The sequence below is a fragment of the Muntiacus reevesi genome, chromosome 7 (genome assembly GCF_963930625.1).
Source record: "Muntiacus reevesi chromosome 7, mMunRee1.1, whole genome shotgun sequence".
NCBI classification, from domain to species: domain Eukaryota; kingdom Metazoa; phylum Chordata; class Mammalia; order Artiodactyla; family Cervidae; genus Muntiacus; species Muntiacus reevesi.
Window position 1 is genome coordinate 11,109,087 of NC_089255.1, and position 21,178 is coordinate 11,130,264.

At 46.3% G+C, this 21,178-nt stretch overlaps 1 protein-coding gene across 2 annotated transcripts in view; it reads right to left on the reverse strand.

The window, feature by feature from the left end:
• Positions 1-21,178, reverse strand: part of SERINC5 (serine incorporator 5) — a 100,893-nt gene that overhangs the window by 39,778 nt on the left and 39,937 nt on the right. For both annotated transcript variants that reach the window (XM_065940706.1, XM_065940707.1), the window contains exon 2: positions 12,161-12,322. In XM_065940706.1, the coding sequence (XP_065796778.1) occupies positions 12,161-12,322 (162 nt within the window). The remainder of the gene's footprint in view (positions 1-12,160; positions 12,323-21,178) is intronic.

Genomic DNA, 21,178 nt, shown 5'->3' on the forward strand with positions numbered 1-21,178 from the left:
CTTTACAGATATTTCAAGCATTTTCATGTTTTAATTTTGACTATCCATGTTAGTTAGTCAATCCTAAAGGAAATCGACCCTGAATATTCACTGGAAGGACTGAGGCTGAAGCTGAAGCTCCAATCCTTTGGCCACCTGATGTGAAGAGCCTACTCACTGGGGAAGACTCTGATGCTGGGAAAGATTGGAGGCAGGAGGAGAAGGGGCAACAGAGGATGAGATGGTTGGATGGTATCCCTGACTCAATGGACATGAGCTTGAGCAAACTCTGGGAGGAAGTGAAGAACAGGGAAGCCCGGAGTGCTGCAGTTCATGGGGTCACAAAGAATCAGACATGACTTAGCAACTGAACAACAACAATCCATGATTTTGCCTTAGGTAGGACACAGAAACCTACTGTTCTCCAAAAGATGGAACTCTACTGTGAAATGAAATATTTCCTGCTCTACACTCAAGTCTCTTTCAGATGCAAATATCTGAGCCTGAAACAGAGCCAGCTATTTGAAAGACATCACCTACTTCCTCCCCATTAAGCTGAGGAGCTGGTGGACTGTGAGAGGTGGCCTCATCGGACAGCCCTTACAGAAAACAGGAATTAGGAAGTGAACCATAAAGAAAGCAGGACTGGCCCCAGATAGTTAGATGCATATGAAAGAAACTATTTCAGCAAACCCGGAGACTTGCATCTTCCTATATGTAAAAGATGGCTAAATCTCTTCATGTGACAGATGAGGCTTTTCTTAAGTGTGTGCTTACTCCGTTCCTTCAGTCCTCTTTGCGACTGAAGACTCCTCTTCAGTCCTCAACCATGGACTATAGCCCCCAGGCTCCTCCATCCATGGGATTCTCCAGGCAAGAATACTGGAGTGGGTTGTCATTTCCTTCTCCAGGGGATCTTCCTGACCCAGGAATTGAACCCTCATCTCCCAAGTCTCTGTACTGCAGATGGATTATTTACCCACTGAGCCACCTAGAAGTGTGAAAGTCGCTCTGACTCTTTGCGACCCCATGGACTATACAGTCCATGGAATTCTCCAGGCCAGAATCCTGGAGTGGGTAGCATTTCCCTTCTCCAGGGAGTCTTCCCAACTCAGGGCTCGAACCGAGGTCTCCCACATTGCAGGCAGATTCTTTACCAGCTGAGCCACAGAGTAGTCTTTCAATATTCAGATTACCTGCCTCCTTGCTGCAAACTTGTACAAAGCCTGGCTCCTCCCCTGCCTCTTCAGAGTCAGCTCTTTCAGGATTGCCCTGAGATGCCATCTCCTGGGCTCCAGTCCTAACATTCCCACTGAATAAAACCTAACACTCAACTTAAAGGTTGTGCATGTTTTTCCAGTTAACACTACCAAACCTACACCTTCCAGATTCTGAGAGCCCCTGGTCACTTGGCCCCCATTGTTAGGGCTAAGAACCCAGTCACACACACAGTTCGATGTCTGGATCAGCATCCTTCTCATTTTACACTGGACCAGGAACTGGAGGCCCCCAGGAGAACTGGGGTACACACATTCTCATTTTCTCCCTCCCTACTTCTTCCCAATCACCAAAATGCTTGGTTTGGCTATACAGAAAGAAGGGCTGATGACTTTTTTTTTAACCTGTGAATGATTTACCATGTATCTCAAAAGGCCAGGATGAGTAAATTCATCACAAGTAAAAACATCATGCTGTTAAATGTATCTCACTAAATTTACTGCTGTGCAGCTCTTGCCTAGTCAACGCATAACGTGGCTCATACAGCCTGGTATCTGCAACTTAATCAGGAGCTCCAGGAGCCTCAGCACAAAGTTCAGCCCATTCGGGTCTCCCCTCTAGGGAAAGGGGAGAACAACTGCGTCTGACATAAACCGAGCCACTGAGGTCAACCATGGGCCAGCAAAGCAAAGGAAAGTCTTGTGGGTCAGAACCAGCTGGCTCCTGTTCATGTAAATAAAGTTTTATTGGAACACAGCCACGCTTATTTGTTGGTATTTTGTTTTGGCTGTAGAGTTGAGTAGTTGCTAAGGACCACAGGGCCTTCATAACTGAAATGTTTACTAGCTGGCTTTTTACAGGAAAGCTTTGCCCAGCCCAGGACCAGGAAGTAGAGGTGAGGAGCTGTGCTAACTGCTGAAGTGTAAATTAGCATCTCAAAGGCAAACGACAACTGGTGATGACTTACTCTACAGATCAACAGTCAAAGGAAGAGCAGACAGGCAACCAGCTCAGCTGGTTGTGATCAATTGGCTGTGGTCGTCCCCTAAGTGTCCTGCCTTCTCCAGAGCATGCCCTGCTGCCCCCCAAATGGAACTTGGTGCTTTAAGTGAATTAAATTGTTCATCTGCCATATGTTATTTTCAGGGCTATAGCTTAAGGGTTTAATTTGTCTGTCTACAAAAAAGAAAAAAAAAAAAGCTTTGTGGAGGGGGTGGTGGAGGACATGTCTTTGAGTTCAGTGCTTTTTTTCTGTGGGTCAGAAGCCCACATAGTAGAAAAAAAAGAACCCTCACATCTGTTATACAAACACGACTTGTGGAACCAAAAATAAAACCCACACTGATGAAAGCCGGCGTGTTGCGAGATATAATTTTAGACTTAATTTTAAGACTGTAGAAACAGCCTCACTGAAATTTAAAAACCACAGCCTCGCCTTCCGCCCCCCACCCCTGCAAATACCCAACCCCTCTTTGTGATTAAGCTCAACCCTGCTTTAGAGGGCAACAACACTCTAAGCCCTTTTACAAACCTCCCACCTCACCTGGACTCCTAGTTCCCCCACATAAGGATGGGGAGAAAGCACTCCTGAGTTCTGATGTGACCCCAGAGGTCACAAGAAAGGACCGCTAAGCTGACACCACCATCTCCAATAATCACTAGTGGAATTCAGATACTTTTAACTTTCAAAAACAACCACGTGCACATGTGGCCTGATGCTAGGGGCGCCTGCCTTACAGAAAGTGTGTAAGGAGGCCCAGTTCTCACGCCCGCATCCCATGCACCTGGCACAGTGCTTGGCACTCACATAGGCAGCAAAGAAGGGAGGGAGGAAGGGGAAGAGGAAGGAATGGAGGGAGGAAGGAATCAGTTACGTGACTTAAAAGATTTTTTTTTTAAAACAAGAACTCAGATTACAGTTTAACCAAGTAACACAATCAGTCTTTTAAACCCTGTTATCAAGACTCAACTATTCACAGTACTTATGTTCGCTGCTTGCAGTAATCTGAGGCCACTGTTGTGTGCTGTACCGTTTGTCTGTGCCTCTGGCCCTGTCACAACAGAGCTGTTCCCAGCCGTAAGCCGGTGTCTGTCCCACTGATCTGTAGAGAGCGTCAAGGCCTCTACAGATTGTTGCCTAACAGACGCTTTTGATGATGACAGAAAAAAAGGGTTTGGAAAACTTCAGTTCTCACATCTTATCATCCCTTGCCCACAGTGAGATGCATCCTGAAACGGAGATCCTACTAACATCCGATGCTCCCCAAAAGCTTCTGGATAATGGATCCTCCAGACAAAGGACAATAACTATTGTTTCTTGTTTTCTGGCTCCTGGGAAGCTCATTATTACTGGACAAGGGTCAAACCTCTTTGTCTTTGGTTCAGACTCAAAAAGGCTCTCAGCAGGGTTTCACATTAGTTCAGATCACTGCCTGCAGAATCAACCTGCTTCCCACCATCACTTCCCTGCATTCACTGAGTACAGAAAGCTGGGGCCTGAGCCATGAAAGAAGCGACGGATGGGGGGGGCGGCATAGGGATGGTCGTCTCCAGGTGGTGTTACGTCTAGATGCAATGTGGACCTGAGATAAAACTGTTTGGAAACACGTGTCCCCAGAGTCACCCAACTGAGAGCGGAGGGGACCCAGGAGGTTTAAGAGATGGACTCTCACTGCCGACACAGCCCTGGCTAACTGATCAGGCCACAGTGAGAATTCCCCCTCTGTATTCTACAGAGAACTTGAAGTTCAATGGCCCAGACCAACCTTTAACCTCAGAAACACGCTCTCTGATCCGCTGGACACATATAAGGAACAAGAGCAGTACAACGAACTCAGCAGCGGTTTAGAAGGAGAACTTTTGAAAAGCATTCTATCTCAGCTGAATTTAAAAAAATAAAAAAACTCCAGAGTCAGATAACTGGGTCAGCAATTCTTTTTTTGGGGGGGTGAGGTGGTGGGCCGGGGGGGCACTAATTCAACACTTGTTCTAACACAAGACAGAAAATGCCAGCTGAGACTAGAGAGTTCTGCTTCCTATAACTTGAATACGCGACAGCAACACCTGTTGCAAGGTCTCAGGTACAAGGTTCTCTTAACATTCAACCAGTAAAGACCAAAATCAAAACAAGAGCCAGACTTTCCAGTTTGAGCATGAATACCTGTCATCCTGTGCTGTGACAAATTACATGGTGTTTGTGACCAAAGCGGAGTATTTTTCATTGCTGCTGTTTACCTTGAAAAGGTCGTCACACCAAACACAACTTGAAGGCACGTTCTATTTCACACGCAAAGCCACCGCGTAAGTTAACACCAGATTTGTGGTTGCCCCTATTTTCTACTTCAGACTAGCTGTCGTCCCTGGAGCCCAGCTTCTGGCTCTCAGGAGGGAAGGAGGCTGGTGGGGAAGCTGCTGAGGCCCAGGTTTTCCAGAGGAAATGCTTCTCCCTCGCCGTGAGTCCAGAAGGAAAGGTCAGGAATCGTGAGGAAGGGTGTTTGCTAAGGCTTCTCCTGCTGCTTCTGTGAACGTCTCAGCAACAGCCGGACCCAGCTGAACAGGCCAGAAGGGCGCCCCTGGCGGGGGTCCAGCGGTCCCGGGTCCTCGTCCAGCGCTACCTGGCGTCATGCCTTGGACAAGCCCCCTCACTGCCCTGGGCCACCCCTCTCATCTGTCAAAAGAGGAGACTGGTTAAGATGATAATGGAAGATTCTGCCACTGTGAAACAACGTTTTACTCAAATTATACTGTAAAAAGTGGGCAATATTTTCTCTGCGTAACATGTAATACCACATAGTATCTGCTGTCTCTTCACTGGGGAGAAGACATAAATAAAAGCCGCAGCTTTTTTTTCTCTCCCTATTTATTATCTTTTTAACTAGATTCTTTAACTAGTAACTGTGTTTCATGTATTTTTTTTTTAATCCCCTGTGACTAGCAAGGGACTGGAAACAGGACGGTTTCCCCCAAAACAAAACTGTCCCTAATGCTTTCATATTCCTAATATTGCAGGTTAAACATAAAAAGTAGAACAGCTCATAACTGAATTTCAGCATCTCTAACATAGAGGATCAAAGCTCTGTCAACTCTAGGAACCACCAAAGCTGGCTAAGCGTCACTGAACTGACCACAGGTGTACTTGGGAGAGCATTCTGAAATCTAAGTTTTTCTCTGAGGCAAGTAGCTCCTGAGTTCCTCTACAGTCTGTGGGTTTAAGGCATAGTTCCGGCGAGGCAGAAAAGGAAAGACGACCTCAACAGAAGTAGGTTACCTTTATTCAGGCAAGGAGGGGCGAAAGTCAGCCTAACGACCAGGCTGAGTGCCGAAAAGGATCAGGGAGGCTTCATACTTATAGGGAGGTTTGTGGAAGCGATAAGGGAAACGTCAATCAAGTGGGATATTTTGAGTATTCTTTTGTTGAGATGACACTTGTAGTTGGGCAGGGGGTGATAAGTCTTCTGGGCGAGTGTAGGGGCTGGAAGGTTTCTGGACAGGGGGTGCTAAGTTCCAGATAGATGTAACTGGCCTGGAGCATCAGGATGGAACTAAAGTTATGCTTTGTTTTCTTCGAAGTTAGATGATTCAGCAAGAGGCCTTTGAGACTGTTGTTCTCTTTTCTAGGCCCAAAAGACTCCTTCAGTGGGGACTCCGGAATTTGAAAGTGGGGTACCATCTGGGAGAAATACAAGTTCCAACAATATCCTCAGGTCACCCATGGGGATAGTTATCTAGAGAAAGAAGTCTGAGGGAAGTGAACGTGTGAAGCCGGGGACAGGAGAACAATCCAAGTCTAAATAAGAGAATCGGAATGTGACTTCAGGAAGCTTGGGGGCACTGAAGCAGGACTGCCTGACAGCTAAGTGGAAACCCAGCACTTTACGACCTTTGTGGGGAAGTGTGTGGTCAGCACCAGACCTGGAAAACTGTGGGGAGGATCACCTGTCAGGATCCCAGGCCTGTCCTGAGAAAGGCGTGCCTCAACCAGCAGACACATTAGGATGTGAATAACCAAGGCCAGAAATGAAAGCACCGCCTCAGGGAAAGGATCAGGCCAGGACGTGACCTCTTCACTGCCAGGGGTGGGGGGAATCACCAGATACAGATGTGGCTGGGAACAGGCCTGGCTATAAATAGTACTTCTTGATTTCATTTTCATCCATCTACTTCCAAATAATCTTATGCTAATACAGCTAATATACAAGAATTTCCCATTAACACATCTTCTCCTTCTAATGAACAGTGAAAATGACTGGGAGATACAGGCCAAAGATAATTTATACATCACCTCTAGGGGATGTGTTGAGAGAGACTGGATTTTCTGAATAAATAGAGAAAAATCCTTTAAGCCCATCCTGCTACCTCCATTCCAAGGGCCTAAATCCATAGCTGGCAGCCTCAACACCCATCCCTGTCCCCCTTCCCTAGCAAATTTGGACTTCATAATAACTGTAGAAATCGTGATTAGAACATACACTTAACATTTTTTTAAGGTGGGGGAGGTGATGATTGTAACCTGGGAGTGTAACTGAAAAGGGGGCCAGATTCAGACCCCATCAGTGTCCCACTTCCACCTACATTGGTCCTGAGACTGAGCAGTCCACTGGGTCCACTGGACCAAAGTGACCAGGATGATTTCTAAACGGCTGCTTGGATAAAAACGCCCGATTCCAGCAAGCCAAGGGCAGACCAGCCACGGCAGGAAGGAAGCTTCTCGGGTCCAGCCTGGGCCTGTGCGCATGGAACCACACAGACCACTGAGCACACTCAGCAACCTCCCTCCTCATCAGGCTGGGCAACGAGCCGGGGGTCCACTCTGATACGTACAAGCCTTTTCAGAAACTCGTACACGTGGAGTTTAAGCTGTTTTAGGAGAAGCACATCCAAATGCCTTTCTTGGGAAGCAAGAAGTAAGGATAGAGTAAGCATCCAGGGACGGGGCCTACGGTGAACTAGCACGCTTGGCCCTTTAAGGCAGCCAATTGCACATTACAAAAAAAAAATCTGCGGACCAAACAAGAAGAGTTTGTAAACCAACGAACAATTCCTGGGCTAGGAGGTTTCCAGAGGCACCTGAAATCTCTGGGTGTGGTCCTGGCTAATGGGTGGGGCTGGGGCTGGCTTTTATCAAATCCAGGGAAAGAATGGAATTCAAAAGCTGCTTTTAAGACATTGAGGAACTGCAGCCCGAGGCAGCCCCTCGCCTCTGGGATCTCATCCAGCCTTCTTTTTCTGCCTGCATTATCATCCTGTGCTGAAAAGAACCAAAATGCTCTTTTCATCCAATCATAAGAAGGATGCAATTTTACATTCCTACTCACTCAGAAGAAAATGACCTAAACTCACCAGCAGAAAGTCGTGTATATAAAGCAAAACATGTCTCCAAAAGAGATCAAGTAAGACTATAAAACGTTAACACTTTTTACAACAAATGAAGGAACCAAAAAAACGACTGCTATCAAAATCAAAGATCACAATAGCTTCTCCTCTCAATACAAGGAACGATCCTTCAAATTTTAAATTTCAAGCGAACCCACACACACTACACCACCACCACAAACACCAGTCTTCCACAATATGGAAGATGTGTTTTGGCTCTGAAAAAAAGACACAAAGATTCAGCCATCCCAGGCACCACCTACCACCCCATCAATGAGTCAGACTGGGGACCAGGTGAACGCAGGATGGAGGAGACGAATCTGAGATGCTCCAGTGCAGCGGCCTGCAGGCTCTTCCTACCTAGACCTGGCACACAGATCACAGGGAGGCAGCCCCAATGGCCACATATGCCCTGTCCTCCCTTTTCCAGCACTGGCTTAGACTTCAGAGCTCCTATCCCACAGGAAACAAGAGGAGCCTTCCTTCGCACACCCAGGATGCCCAAACCTCAGGGTCAGCATCCCTCCACCCAGAAGTTACATCTTGATTCGCTGGTGCCGGGCAGAAGGCTCACATCTCTCACCCATTTTGTAGTTGTTCTCCTACGTTATATAGTGGATCTTTAATCCCCACAGGCATCAAATATCTCAAAACTATTTCTGAGTGAATTTACACAGTTACTGACGACAATAACTTGCAATAAAACGGATGGTATGTTTTGAGATGGGAAAAATGCTCACAGGAGAAGACAGAAATCACGGCCAGGTCAACCAGCACAGCAGAATCAGAGTGCTCATGAGAAAGAGGAGGTTTCTGACGGGGAGAAGGGAGGACATGTGCTCATCTTCTCCTGGGAGAACACCAAGATCGCAACTCGCTGCTGAACAACCATTGACAGGAGAATGTGGCAACCCACCAAAAAGACACCGCACGACCAAGGACAAAGGAGAAGCCCCAACAAGACGGTAGGAGGGGCACGATGACGTTCAAAATCAAACTTCAGATCCACCAGCGACTCTAGGAGGGCACACACCAAACCTGAGCGCCCAGGACCCAGGGGAAGGAGCAGTGACCCCACAAGAGCTGCGCCAGCCCTGCCTGGGTCTCAGGGCTTTCTGCAGAGGCTCGGGTCAGCAGTGGCCTGCCGCAGGGACGGGCCACGGGCAGCAGCGCTCCTGGGAGGCGCAGCGTATGGCATGCGTCCTCGTGGAGGAGGTCGCCATCAGCCCCACCCAGGAGCCCTTGGGTGGGTCTTCCACAAACTGGAGAACAATTACACCCGAGAAGTTCTCGCACTGTTGTAAAAGTTCCAGACCCCACAGCAGACTTCCCAACCTGGGGATCCAGCAAAGGGCCTGAGGACCCCCCGGGAATCTGACTTTGAGGGTCAGTGGGATTTGATTACAAAACTTCCACAGGTCTGCAGAAACAGTGAGAAGAGGCAGGACGAAGTCTGGCCCAGCAGCTCCTGGCAGCTCCCTCTTGCTCAGAGTTCAACAGCCGCCACGTTCTGCAGCCAAGGCGCAAACTGAAAACCACTGACAAGGCGGTGCCTCGTGCCCTTCACCCTCACACCAGAGGCCTGCGAGGCTCTGCACGGAGCCCTGGCCGCCGCGCACGAAGGCAAGGCTGCTGGGGAGGCAATTACACACTCCCACCCAGACTGGGGAAAGGATACGTGCTTTCCCCTCCTTCTCTCACATCCTCCGACATCTCCACGGGCCAGCAAAGAGCAGGCAAGGACTGCAGCGAAGCCCAGTGAGTGTCCCCACAAGGGGACCTTTCAGCGCCGGCCCTCCAGCAAGGCCTGAGGATGAAGTCAGCCTCTATTCCACAGGCCAAGAAACAAACTGACTTTGTGACCAGCTGGCCGGCCAACCCTGTAAGACCTCAGAGATGGAAAAAGGTTGGTTTCACCCACAGGAGCCTCATTCCCTATGCAGAAAGCCCAGGTAAACCATTTTCAAATAAGGACATTCAGGGGGCAGGCACAGAAACATTTACAAGAGCCTCTGTGAGGGTTGCCCCTTCCCTCCCTCCGCCCTCTGCTCTGCACACACATCACTGCTGCCCTCATCTCCCTAAGTATCCCAGCCTGTTTCTATGACAACAGCCTCCTACTCAAGAATCTATAATGGCTTCCCATTTGCCATAAGACCATAGCCAAATGCCTCACCTGAGCCCTGAAATTCCTTCAAGTCACTGTACCTGCCCACGTCTCCCCCCTCATGCCTGTCCTTGTTCTCCCCACAGAGCCGAGTCACTAAGAACTCAGTCAGCCTAGGTTCAAATCCCAACTCCCCCACCTGCAGCTAGAGACTTTGGGCAAGGTATGTAAATAACTCCGAGCCTCGGTTGCTTCATCTGTAGAGCAGGGACAGCGGCAGGGCCTATTGCTCAGGCTGAGTACAGTAGTGATGAACTGAAATGATTCAAGTAAAATGCTTAAAATAAAACCCGGCACATGGTATCACCCAGCAGATGTTAGCAACTGAAATACTCATTATCATCACACGAGTCACTCATGAAGCCTTCTCTAGCAACATTGGTCAGCACCTTCTGTTTCTCTCCACCCCTCCATTTTTTTTTTTCTTAAAAACAAACAAACAAATAAATCTTCTGTTTCCTAAATGCTCTGCAAACATCCAGAAACCATAAATACTGGCTGGAGTTGTTGGGGACTGTTCCATGAGGTAGGTTACTTGGATGACAATCAAATGTTACAAATTATTATTATTAAACTCACATCCTAAAATATGTCCTGTCGTTCCCAAATTAGCTTTACCTCCAGTAACATTTCTGATGGGTTTATCTCTAAAGAGACTGTGTATATGAGATCCAAAGCCTAATCTCCAGAGACTGAAAGTTTCTTAAGAGTTCCATGGACACGCTGGGTCCCTAAGACAATGTTGGTTCATTTAAAAAGAGAACATTAAGTTACCTGAAAAGCTGAAGTAATCAAAATAGGAGTTAAATCTACTCTTTCAAATATTCCTCCTCTCAAACTTCTTGTCACAAACATTCAAGATTAAACCACGGTAAGAGGAAGACAGGCGTGACAAACACAACTGAGATACAGTAGGACCTGGTGTAGTCAAACAAAGCAGCTTTGGCCCTTGCTCTCCCTGCCGCCAAACTTCACAGCGCTTCATGCATCCTCTCATAAGGCACAATTTCTACCTGGTTTTAAGCCTCAGGAGACTTTATACCAATCTTCTGAGTTACAAGCTCTTTTTCTCTCAACTTCGAAGGCCCCACAGCTCCCAACGCAGGGCCTTATTGAGCAGAGATCCGTTGTTTAAAGCAATCAGAGGAGAATCTAAATTTCACAAATTTTGACATTAGTTCCAATATATTCCAGACCATACAACCCCAGTGATAAAAGCCTTACCCTACAGAAAACTTCCAAGGGCCTACCTTAACTAATGGGTAAGACTGTAACAAGTACTTCTAAGAAAATAGTTTTTCTGAAGCCCTTGAATACATTTAAAATAGTCTGCACTTGCAGCCTAAAGTTGGGGGGAGCAAACACTCCCTTGGGAGCTGCTCCTGATGGCGCCATCTCCGTGGTTCCAGCAGGGCGCTGTCTGACCTTGCCCCTCTGGGCAAGGGAAGATGGGTCTGGGCCCCTGGAAGATGCAGCGCTAAGCGCTAAGTCTGTGGGGCAAATGGGGTCTGGCTGGTCAGCCTTCTTCTCCCCCGCCCCCTCCGAGGAGAGCTGCCCCCAGAGAACACGCCTGCAGCAAACGTACCCCTGCAAAGGAAGAGTTCCCTGGCTCAGGTGGGGTCCCCAGGTGGGTCAAGTCTGACTCATTTTGGGGAACAGTAGTAGGAAGCGCCCTTCCTTGCAAATATGAGTCACGCTACCTTATACCAGCTTTTGGAGTGATAAAAGTGATGTTTGTATCTACATGCTGACATTGTAGTACTTTTTTGTCAATTTATTCAGAACCTGAGAAGGGAAGGATGGCGTTATTTATTGGGCTCCCTCAGAATCCCCAGTCCATCCCCCCGTCATCAGGCCCATTATGAGGAAATTCCAGAAAAAGGTCCTATATGTGTCCCTCTCAGCATCATGTACCAGGGATAACTTTCAGACACTGCCCAGGCAATGACTGGAAGAAAATCCATCCTTCACCCTCTGGAAACACCCACACTACATGTGACATGTCCAGAAAAGTAAAACCCGCCCTTTAGCCCACTCCTCATTTTCTGTGGGATGGTCTAGGCTTTACCACACTGGCCACGTTAAGTGTTTGTATAATAGCTGTGCCTGGAGACACCGGCCATCATCCTTAGGACCAGGGAAAAGTACAAAAGTCTACAAGGAAAGACTACACATCTAATCAGGAACAGCCATCAGCAAAGCTAAGACATCGGAAGGCATCTGACCTACCACTAAAGATCAAGATGATGAAGGGTTTGCCCGCTTAGAAAGAAAGCATTGAAGAGGCGTCAGCAAGGTTCAGGAAGAGCAGGTATAACCCCAAACCACCCTGGGTGGCTGCGCCCCTTGCCCTACACTGAATACTTCCCACACCCCCTCATCAACCATCGCCGGTGATGGGCCGAGCGGACGGGGCTGACTTACGTGCTCCCTCATCTCGTTGGCCACGGTGTTGGACATCATGATGCAGCAGATGATGACGACCAGGATGAAGTAGAGCGCGTACATGAAGCGGGTACTCCGGGACTGTCGGACCTTGGGGCCGCAGCAGTAGGAGCAGCCAGCGTTCCCACAGCAGCAGGCCAGCTAGGAAAGGAACACAGAGCGTCTTCTCAGAGCCTCTTCCTTTACAGACCTGCTGAGCCCAGACCTCCGCAGATGAGCTACCACCCTTCCCAAGTGTCCTACCCATAGGACGCGTGTGAACATCCGAGTGTGCGAACAAAGCTGTCACCAGGATTGGTCTGACGTTGTCTTTAATAAACACGGTGAGGCTTGGGAGATGTCCAATAGCTAAACAGAAAAGGCACCCTTCACCCGAAGCACTGTGATCACTCAGACAGAAACAACCAGGGAAGAAGAGCACAAGGAGCCGAGACCTAGAAGAACTAAGTGCAGTGGGAAGGACGGGAAAACCAAGAAGCTGAGCCCAAGAAAGACCCTGTCAAAATCCACAGCCAAAGAATGAACTGCATGGCATGGTGGGGATTGGGGCGGGGGCGGAGCGGGCGGATTAGCACAAACAGGAAGCACAGAAGACAGAGGCACCTACCAGAGATTCGGCTCATGAGTGCGGCTGGACAGGGCTTTACTGGTCAATGCAACTGGACATGATTTGACTTGAGAATATTAAATAAAACAGGGACTAAGTTTTCAGGTTTGGGTCTGGTGTTAATTTTTTTTTTCCTTGAAGAGTTTTTTGGTTTGTTTTTTTTTTTAAGAGTAGTTTTAGGTTTTACAACAAAACTAAGGGGAAAGCATAGAGATGTTCCACATGCTCCCTATTCCCACACATGTATAGCCTCTCCCACTATCAATATCATTGACCAGAATGGTACATTCTTTAAAAAATTTTACTAAGGACGAACTTGCACTGGCACCTCATAATCACACCAAGTCCATGGTTTACGTAAGGGTCCATTCTCGGTGTCCTGAATGTAACGGGTTTAGATAAATGTCCAATGATATCTATCCATCATTATAGTATTAGAGTATTTTCACTGCCCTAAAAGGAAACTATTCTTTAGTAAGCACCGGGCAAGAAAACAGTGTTGTTAAAAGATCAAAGTATTCAGCCAGCCTGGATTTGGGACCTGGCTCTGTAACCTATTAGCTATGAGCCCCGAGCAAGTTTCCTTACTTTTCAAGACTCAGACTCCTCATGTATTAGAGCAAGGGTGGTAACAGTACTTAATGTACTGGTGGTCTCTTGGATAACCTAATCAGACATACCTAGTTTTAGGGAGGAATTGCTATTTAGTAAATAGGGAGAAATACAAAAGAGATTACCACAAACCACAAATAACCACCAAACCTATGTGTTTTAACACTATATATAAAAACCTAACAATGCAATCTTTTGATCATGATTTAGCAGGAAGTTCAGAGTTTTGCTTGGCTTCAAAACAAGCATCAATTAGAAGGCTATACTATAAACATCACTTATGGTAAGAAGAGATCATAGGTGTAAGATGACAATAGGCTGTAATCATTAGGATCTTGGAAACATACACATTTCCCAAATTATTTAATCTACTTAAGGAAATCGTTGTTGTTTAAGCCCTTTGTCATTCTGCACTATTTCATTACTTGAAATTTCTTAATGCACTCTTTCCATCTTACATGCAGTTCTCTAAGCCACTTTCCTCAACTCTTCTGGCCTCGTAAGGCCGGGCCACTGCTTTGCAAGATCAGCTACTCTATCGGGCTGAGCTAACAGATCGCACAGTGGAGCCCTAACACCGCTGCCTTTGTGGTGTTCTTACAGGTCACCCTCCTTCACAGCTCACTCAGCCACAGTCTTGGTCTGTGATTTCCCGATCCCTTTCCACTCATACGCCCCAATTTTTCTTTTCTCCCCCTTGCAGCTCCCTCTTTGCTCCTCCTTGCTCCTCCCACTGGCTTAGCTGGCTCCTCTCCCAGCCCTGCCTCCCTCCTCCTCTGCCTTCCAAATTCCTTCCCAACTGCCTCATTCACTGGTTGCTAACTCTTTAAGCTCCATGGTCTTAGATAACCAGTTTTACTGTATTTCAAATTCAAATGTGATCAAATATTTATCCTAAATGGAAAAAGAAATATTTAGAAGCAGGTGATACATACTATGATAAAACTTACCCACAGAATCAACCTTTACACTTACTATTTCCACAGAGGGAAAAATGAACAGATGCAGATATACTGTGAGCCTAATTAATCATTTAAAGACAAACAGTAACAGAGGAATATGATTATGAAAAATGAAGAGAAAATCATATTGATTTAATCCTATCATTTTTAAAGTCATGTATCATTGTATAGACCTAATTTTTTAGTTGGAAAATGGAACTATTTCCTGCCATATCAGTAAACAAATATGTGACAGTCATTAGCAATTGCAGTCTCCAACGTCAGCCAGGAGCTCTATGGAAACTCAGGATGTGAAAACACAAGATACGTGCCCCAAATAGCTGAGATATATATCAAAGGAATAATTTCAATGAGACCCAACTCTTGCATCTCCCCATACATAGCAAAGTGCCAAACTTCTTGGGCTAGTAATCTTCTGATATTCAGACTACCTGCCCTTTGTTGCAAAGCTCCTGTATATCCGAGCTTCCCCTCACCTTCTCAGAGCAGGTTCTCAGAGCTATCTGAAATGCTGTCTCCCAGGCTACAGTCCTCGTTTTGCCCCCAAAGAAAACTTAACTTGCAACTCTCACTTTGTGCGTTTTTTTAAAAAAGTCAACAAAATTCTCATTTTTCATTTTCACTCTATATATGGTATTTATGTGTATATACATATGAGTTTCCCTGGTGGCTCAGTCATGAAGAATCCACCTGCAATGCAGGAGATGCAGGTTTGATCCCTGGGTCCCCTAGAGGAGGAAATGGCAACCCACTCAGTATTCTTGCCTGGGAAATCCCATGGACAGAGCAGCCAGTGGGCTATAGTCCATCGGGTCACAAAAGAGTCAGATGTGACTTAGCAACTAAACCACCATCACATACACACACACGTATAGACAGACAGATATAGATGTGTGCTCATATATACATACACATGCCTAATATTAGAATCAAATAGCAGAGCTCTACTAGCCTAAAAGTTATTTATCAAAGAAAACTAGGCCAATCACAAATAGTAGAAGTGTACTATGTGTGTGCTAAGTCACTTCAGTCATGTCCGACTCTTCGCAGCCCCACGGACTGTGGTCTGCCGGGCTCCTCTGTCCATGGGATTCTCCAGACAAGAACACTGGAGTGTGTTGCCATGCCTTCCTCCAGGAGATCTTCTTGACCCAGAGAACAAAACCACATCTCTTGAGTCTCATTATCTTAAGCTATCATTGATATGGAAGTGGAAATTCAAAACAGCATCCATAAAAGTAATGTTATGTTAGCATCAAGGAAAATCTCACAGCCCTGCTGACCTACCCCTTCTTTCTGGAAGAGTATAATTTATAAAATGGATTTATCTTTTATTCCCTGACATTTACAGCTTTATTACTCTGGGCATTTGTTGTTCAGTTGCTCAGTCGTGTCTGACTCTTTGTGACCCCAAGGACTGCAGCATGCCAGGCTTCCTTGTCTTTCACCTTCCCCCAGAGCTTGCTCAAACTCAAGTCCATTGAGTCGGTGATGCCGCCCAACCATCTTGTCCTCTGTTGTCCCCTTCTCCTCCCACTTTCAATCTTTCCCAGCATCAGGGTCTTTTCCAATGAGTCCATTTTTCGCATCAGGTGGCCAAAGTATTGTAGCTTCAGCATCAGTCCTTCCAATGAATATTCAGAACTGATTTCCTTTAGAATGGACTAGTTTGATCTCCTTGCAGTCCAAGAGATTCTCAAGAGTCCAGCACCACAGTTCAAAAGTATCAATTCTTCGGTGCTCAGACTTCTTTATGGTCCAACTCTCATATCCAAACATGAGTACTGGGAAAACCATAGCTTTGACTAGACGGACCTTTGTTGGCAAAGTAATGTCTCTGCTTTTTAATACGCTGTCTAGGTTTGTCATAGCTTTTCTTCCAAAGAGCAAGTGTCTTAATTTCATGGCTGCAATCACCATCTGCAGTGATTTTGAAACCCAAGAAAATAAAGTCTGTCACTGTTTCCACTGTTTCCCCATCATATTGCCATGAAGTGATGGGACCAGATGCCATGATCTTCATTTTTTGAATGTTGAATTTTAAGCCTGCTTTTTCACTCTCTTTTTTCACCTTCAAGAGGCTCTTTAGTTCCTCCTCACTTTTTGCCTAAGGGTGGTGTCACCTGCAAATGTGTGGTTATAGATATTTCTCCCAGCAATCTTGATTCCAGCTTGTGCTTCACCCAGCCTGGCATTTCGCATGATGTACTCTGCATATAAGGTAAATAAGTAGGGTGGCAATATACAGCCTTGACGTACTCCTTTCCCAATTGGAACCAGTCTGTTGTTCCATGTCCAGTTCTAACTGTTACTTCTTGACCTGCATACATGGCACTCCCCAAACCTACAACTTCAAAACTGGAGAAACCAACTCCTAGCCAGTCTAACTTCTGGGGCTGTCACAAGTTTGGAGACGAATGTCTGTGTCTTGTTACTCCTCATTCCCAAAGACCTAAACTTTCTACTGAAAAAGTAGAAGAAACAAAGGTAGAATGTGCAACACCCAGAGTGAAACCTAACGTAAACGGTGGACTTTAGATGATAGATCACTGGTCGTAATGAACATACCACCATGGTTAGGGGTGTGAATAATGGAAGAGCTGTGTGTGTAATGAATATACCACTCTGGCAGAGGGAGTGAATAATGGGAGAGCTGTGTCTGTAATGAATGTACCACTCCAGTGGGGGGTGTGAATAGTGGGAGAGTGGTGTGTGTAATGAATGTACCACTCTAGCAGGAGGTGTGAATAGTGGGAGAGCTGTGTGTGTAATGAATGTATCACTCTGGCGGGGGGAGTGAATAATGGGAGACCTCTGTGTGTAATGAATGTACCACTCTGGTGGGGGGAGTGAATAATGGGAGACCTGTGTGTGTAATGAATATACCACTCTAGCAGGAGGTGTGAATAGTGGGAGAGCTCTGTCTGTAATGAATGTACCACTCTAGTGGGGGGTGTGAATAGTGGGAGAGCTGTGTGTGTAATGAATGTACCACTCTGGCGGGGGGAGTGAATAGTGGGAGAGCTGTGTGTGTAATGAATGTACCACTCTGGCGGGGGGTGTGAATAATGGGAGAGCTGTGTGTATAATGAATGTACCACTCTAGTGGCGGGGGGTGAATAACGGGAGAGCTGTGGTGGGGTGAAGAAGAATGGATTATGTTTGAAGTCTCTGTCTCTGCCTTTCCATTTTGCTGGAACCCCAAACATCTTAAAAATAAAATGTATCGAAAAACAAACAACATATGAACAAAACAGTGCCCATCAATGGCTCAATAAACGGATGCTAAATGAATAACATATGATAAATTCCTAACAGCAACACTCCTCAAACAAAATGGCTCACAGCCCCACTCCACAGGGCCAGGGGCATGTCACATGCCGAACTCGGAATCTCTCACGCCCACACTGTATCACAGGGAGCTCATTATTAAGGCCTTGAGTTTCTAGATACGGCACACAATCTTTCTCCTCAAGAAATCAGTATACATTCAAGAGCGACCCAAGACAATCCTTTGGGAGGACCATGCTTACAATTCTAGAAGTTCATCCTGCAGGTATGATTACACAAGTGCAGAGAGATTTAAGTATAAGTTTGCTCATTAAAAGCATAGAAACAGTCTTATTCTCCAGCTGCACAGGGACTGAATAGATTAATTATGGACTCTCCACACAACAGGACACAGTTTAAAAGAAGAAGGCAGCGTTACGGGCAGAATTGTGTCCTCACCCTCATTCCTCTTGTCACACGCTGAAGTCCTAATGCCCTGCGTCTCTGCACGTGGCTATCTGGACAGAGGGCCCTCAGAGAGGTGATTAAGATGAAACAAGGGCATCGGGTGGGCCCGAACCAGTATGACTGGGGTCCTTGTAAGAAGAGATTAGGACACGGGCACGCTCAGAAGGAAGACCATGTGAGGCCACAGGGGGCAGTCTGCCGTCTACGAGCCAGGAGAGAAGCCTCTCGTGATCTTGGACTTCTAGCCCCAGATCTGTGAACAATTAAACGTCGGTTGTTTGTTTACACCACCCGTCTGTGGTACTTGGTTATGACAGCAAGCTAACACAGTCAGCAGAGCCGGACACTTTATGGTTATGCGTGTCTATAAGTGGGGTGTGTGGCTACAAAGGCCGCTAACATCAGTCAGCTGGAGGGTGGGCCCAGGAGGCTGGGCCTCCATGTGGGGAGCAAAGTAAGACAGCTATGTCTCACAGTTCTGCTCTCCTGTTTGGGTTTTTAACCATGTGCATGTATCACCCTTGTGATTAAAAAAAGAAAACACACTATTTAAGAAAAGTAACTATGTTTTGAGATATTGATATAGAAGTATTTGCAATGCGGCATTGACGTGTGTGATTTCTTTCTTTCTGAAGAACTCCCCCTCCCTCAAACATACTGAAAAAGAAAAAATTTCAAAGAGCTGTTCACACCCTAATCTAACTTCCTCTGAAATAACCACAGCACGAAGAGTAAAGGCTTTTCTAAATAGAAGGTGCTTTGTCCAAGGGGGAGGGAGAGCAGAGTGCACATGAAAGGATAAGCCAGCCTCTTGCTGCTTCCTGGAGCTGGGCTTTCCCCTTAGTGTGAGTTTTCCTCTCTTATCTAAGGAGAACACACACACACACACACACACACTCCCCACAGTAATAAATACCAGTCTCCCTCCCTGTCCTCCCCACTGGCCTTGGGTTTATCAACCACAAATTGGCACTTGCCGTGGATGCTTGCTTGCCATCCACCTCTGCAAGGATTAAATCACGTGCTGCTGTTGCGGCTGACCTCAACACCCCTTGAAGGAGTTCAGGGTGGAGAGCAGAAGTGAGGCATTTTGAGCCGGGAAAACTGGCAGGACAGGTCTTCAGATAGTTACACATTCTCAGGAGCTGATTTTATGAGCCCAATTCTTAAATGTCCTCATGTCTAGAGAAGCACTAAAATCCTTCATGGTGATGACCGTTTCTTGTGACTGATGGAAGCTTCACAAGACTAGTAGAAACCTCCTAAAAATAAACGTGCTTGATTGTACGTACTCCCCCTTTCCAAAATCACATATATACTGCCCGTCTCCCCTACCTCTTTCAAACAGTTTCTCAGAGCTATCTGAGGTCCTCTTCCCGGGCTGCAGTCCTCATTTTGCCCTAACTAGTACTTGACTCACAACTCTCACACTGTGCTTTTTTTTTTTTTTTTAAGTCAACAGGTTGAGAGTTCCTCTAAGGACTGATGCCAGGCACATGAGGAAATGATCACAGAAGTGAAACGTGAGTTAGGACTGGTAGTAACTTCCAGGCTCTTCTTGTGTTAAATTAAAAAGCACAATTCCTAAAAAAAAAAAAAAAAAAAAAAAAAAAGCACAATTCCTATATTACCTAGAATTCCCTGCTGACACCACCACCAATTGGAAATAGCAAGAAATCAGGAAGAAAGTCAAAGAGATGTCACAGAATCATAAAATCCATGTAAATAAACACACATGTATCTTGTAAGAGTTGCCCTCTCCCTCCCTCAGGTCTGGTCTGCACAATTCCAACTGGCTTGCATAAGCCCACTGGTGGAAGAGGACAGGTCTGAGAGCCAGAGGGCCTGAACTCTGACTCTGTGCAGTTCTGGGACTTGGCTTTCCTCATCTGCACAATGAAGGAGCCTAGCAGAGGACAGGTAAAGAGGTTTCATCTCGTGCCCAGCTCACTGGCAATGGCAGTCTTGAGGTGGGTTCTGAGCTGAATGTCTCACTCCACAGGGGAAATGCAAGCGCCAATGAGCACCAGGTACCAGAGGCATGGAGGCATCCCTGCAGGAATCTGATCATCCCTGCAAGAGGTGACCTGACCTCTCCCATCCATAAACTCGGGACATTGAAATGACCTGCAAGAGGCAAGCGCCCTGGGTTAATGAGCCCAAGGCATGAAGGCAGAAAGAACAATCAGAAAGAGAAAAATTAAAAAGTGGAGCAGTCAAAGGCTCTTCACGTAGCCGTGGGTTCTATGAGCATCCCTGCAGCACTGCTTTCCATACTATGTCTGCAATGTTCAGCTCCCGAGGCCGTGCCAAAACTCACGATCATCATCATGGCTCAGGCATCCCATTATCTCGGGTTCCCTTCCTTCCTTCCTCTTAGGAAGGCAAACAAGCTGCGTAGGACACTTCTGTTACAAGAATCACCCCAAACTCAGGACACATTTTTAGTTCCAGTGCTTTAGTAATGGGGGAGTTGTAAGCCCCTCAGCAACATAGGAAACATTCACTTTTCTCTTTTGGCATACCTCACAGCTTGCCAGATATCTTAGTTCTCCAATCAGGGATCGAACCCATGCCCCCTGCAGTGGAAGCCCAGAGCCCTAACCACTGGACCACCAGGGATTCCCAGCATTTATTCAGACTTATTCCATGAGAGCTCTGGACAGCCTGGTTGGCTTTAGTGCATCCAAACTAAGTTCAAACTTCAAAAGGAAAGAACACTTCAAATCTGACATGGACCTTCAATCAGTCCTTTTCCTGACTTGGAAATGCAGGAGTGTGGCAGAACTGAGGAAAGACTTCACAGAGATTTTTGTTAACTACAATAATTATAATATTGTCCCTTAATAAATAGTGAGGGGATGGAGCAGCAGCAGAAATTCCTAAAAAACTGAAGGTGTTGAAGCTGCTGGAAGCAGAACCCAGGTGTTCCTGGGCAAGCTGGGGGCACGGAACACCAAGAAAATAAAAGAAGAATACCTGAGACATAAAGGTAGGTTCAGAATATTTTATAAAAGTAAATTTTGCTCTGTTTTAATTTTGATTTCCACATCTTTTGACAACACACAATATATTACT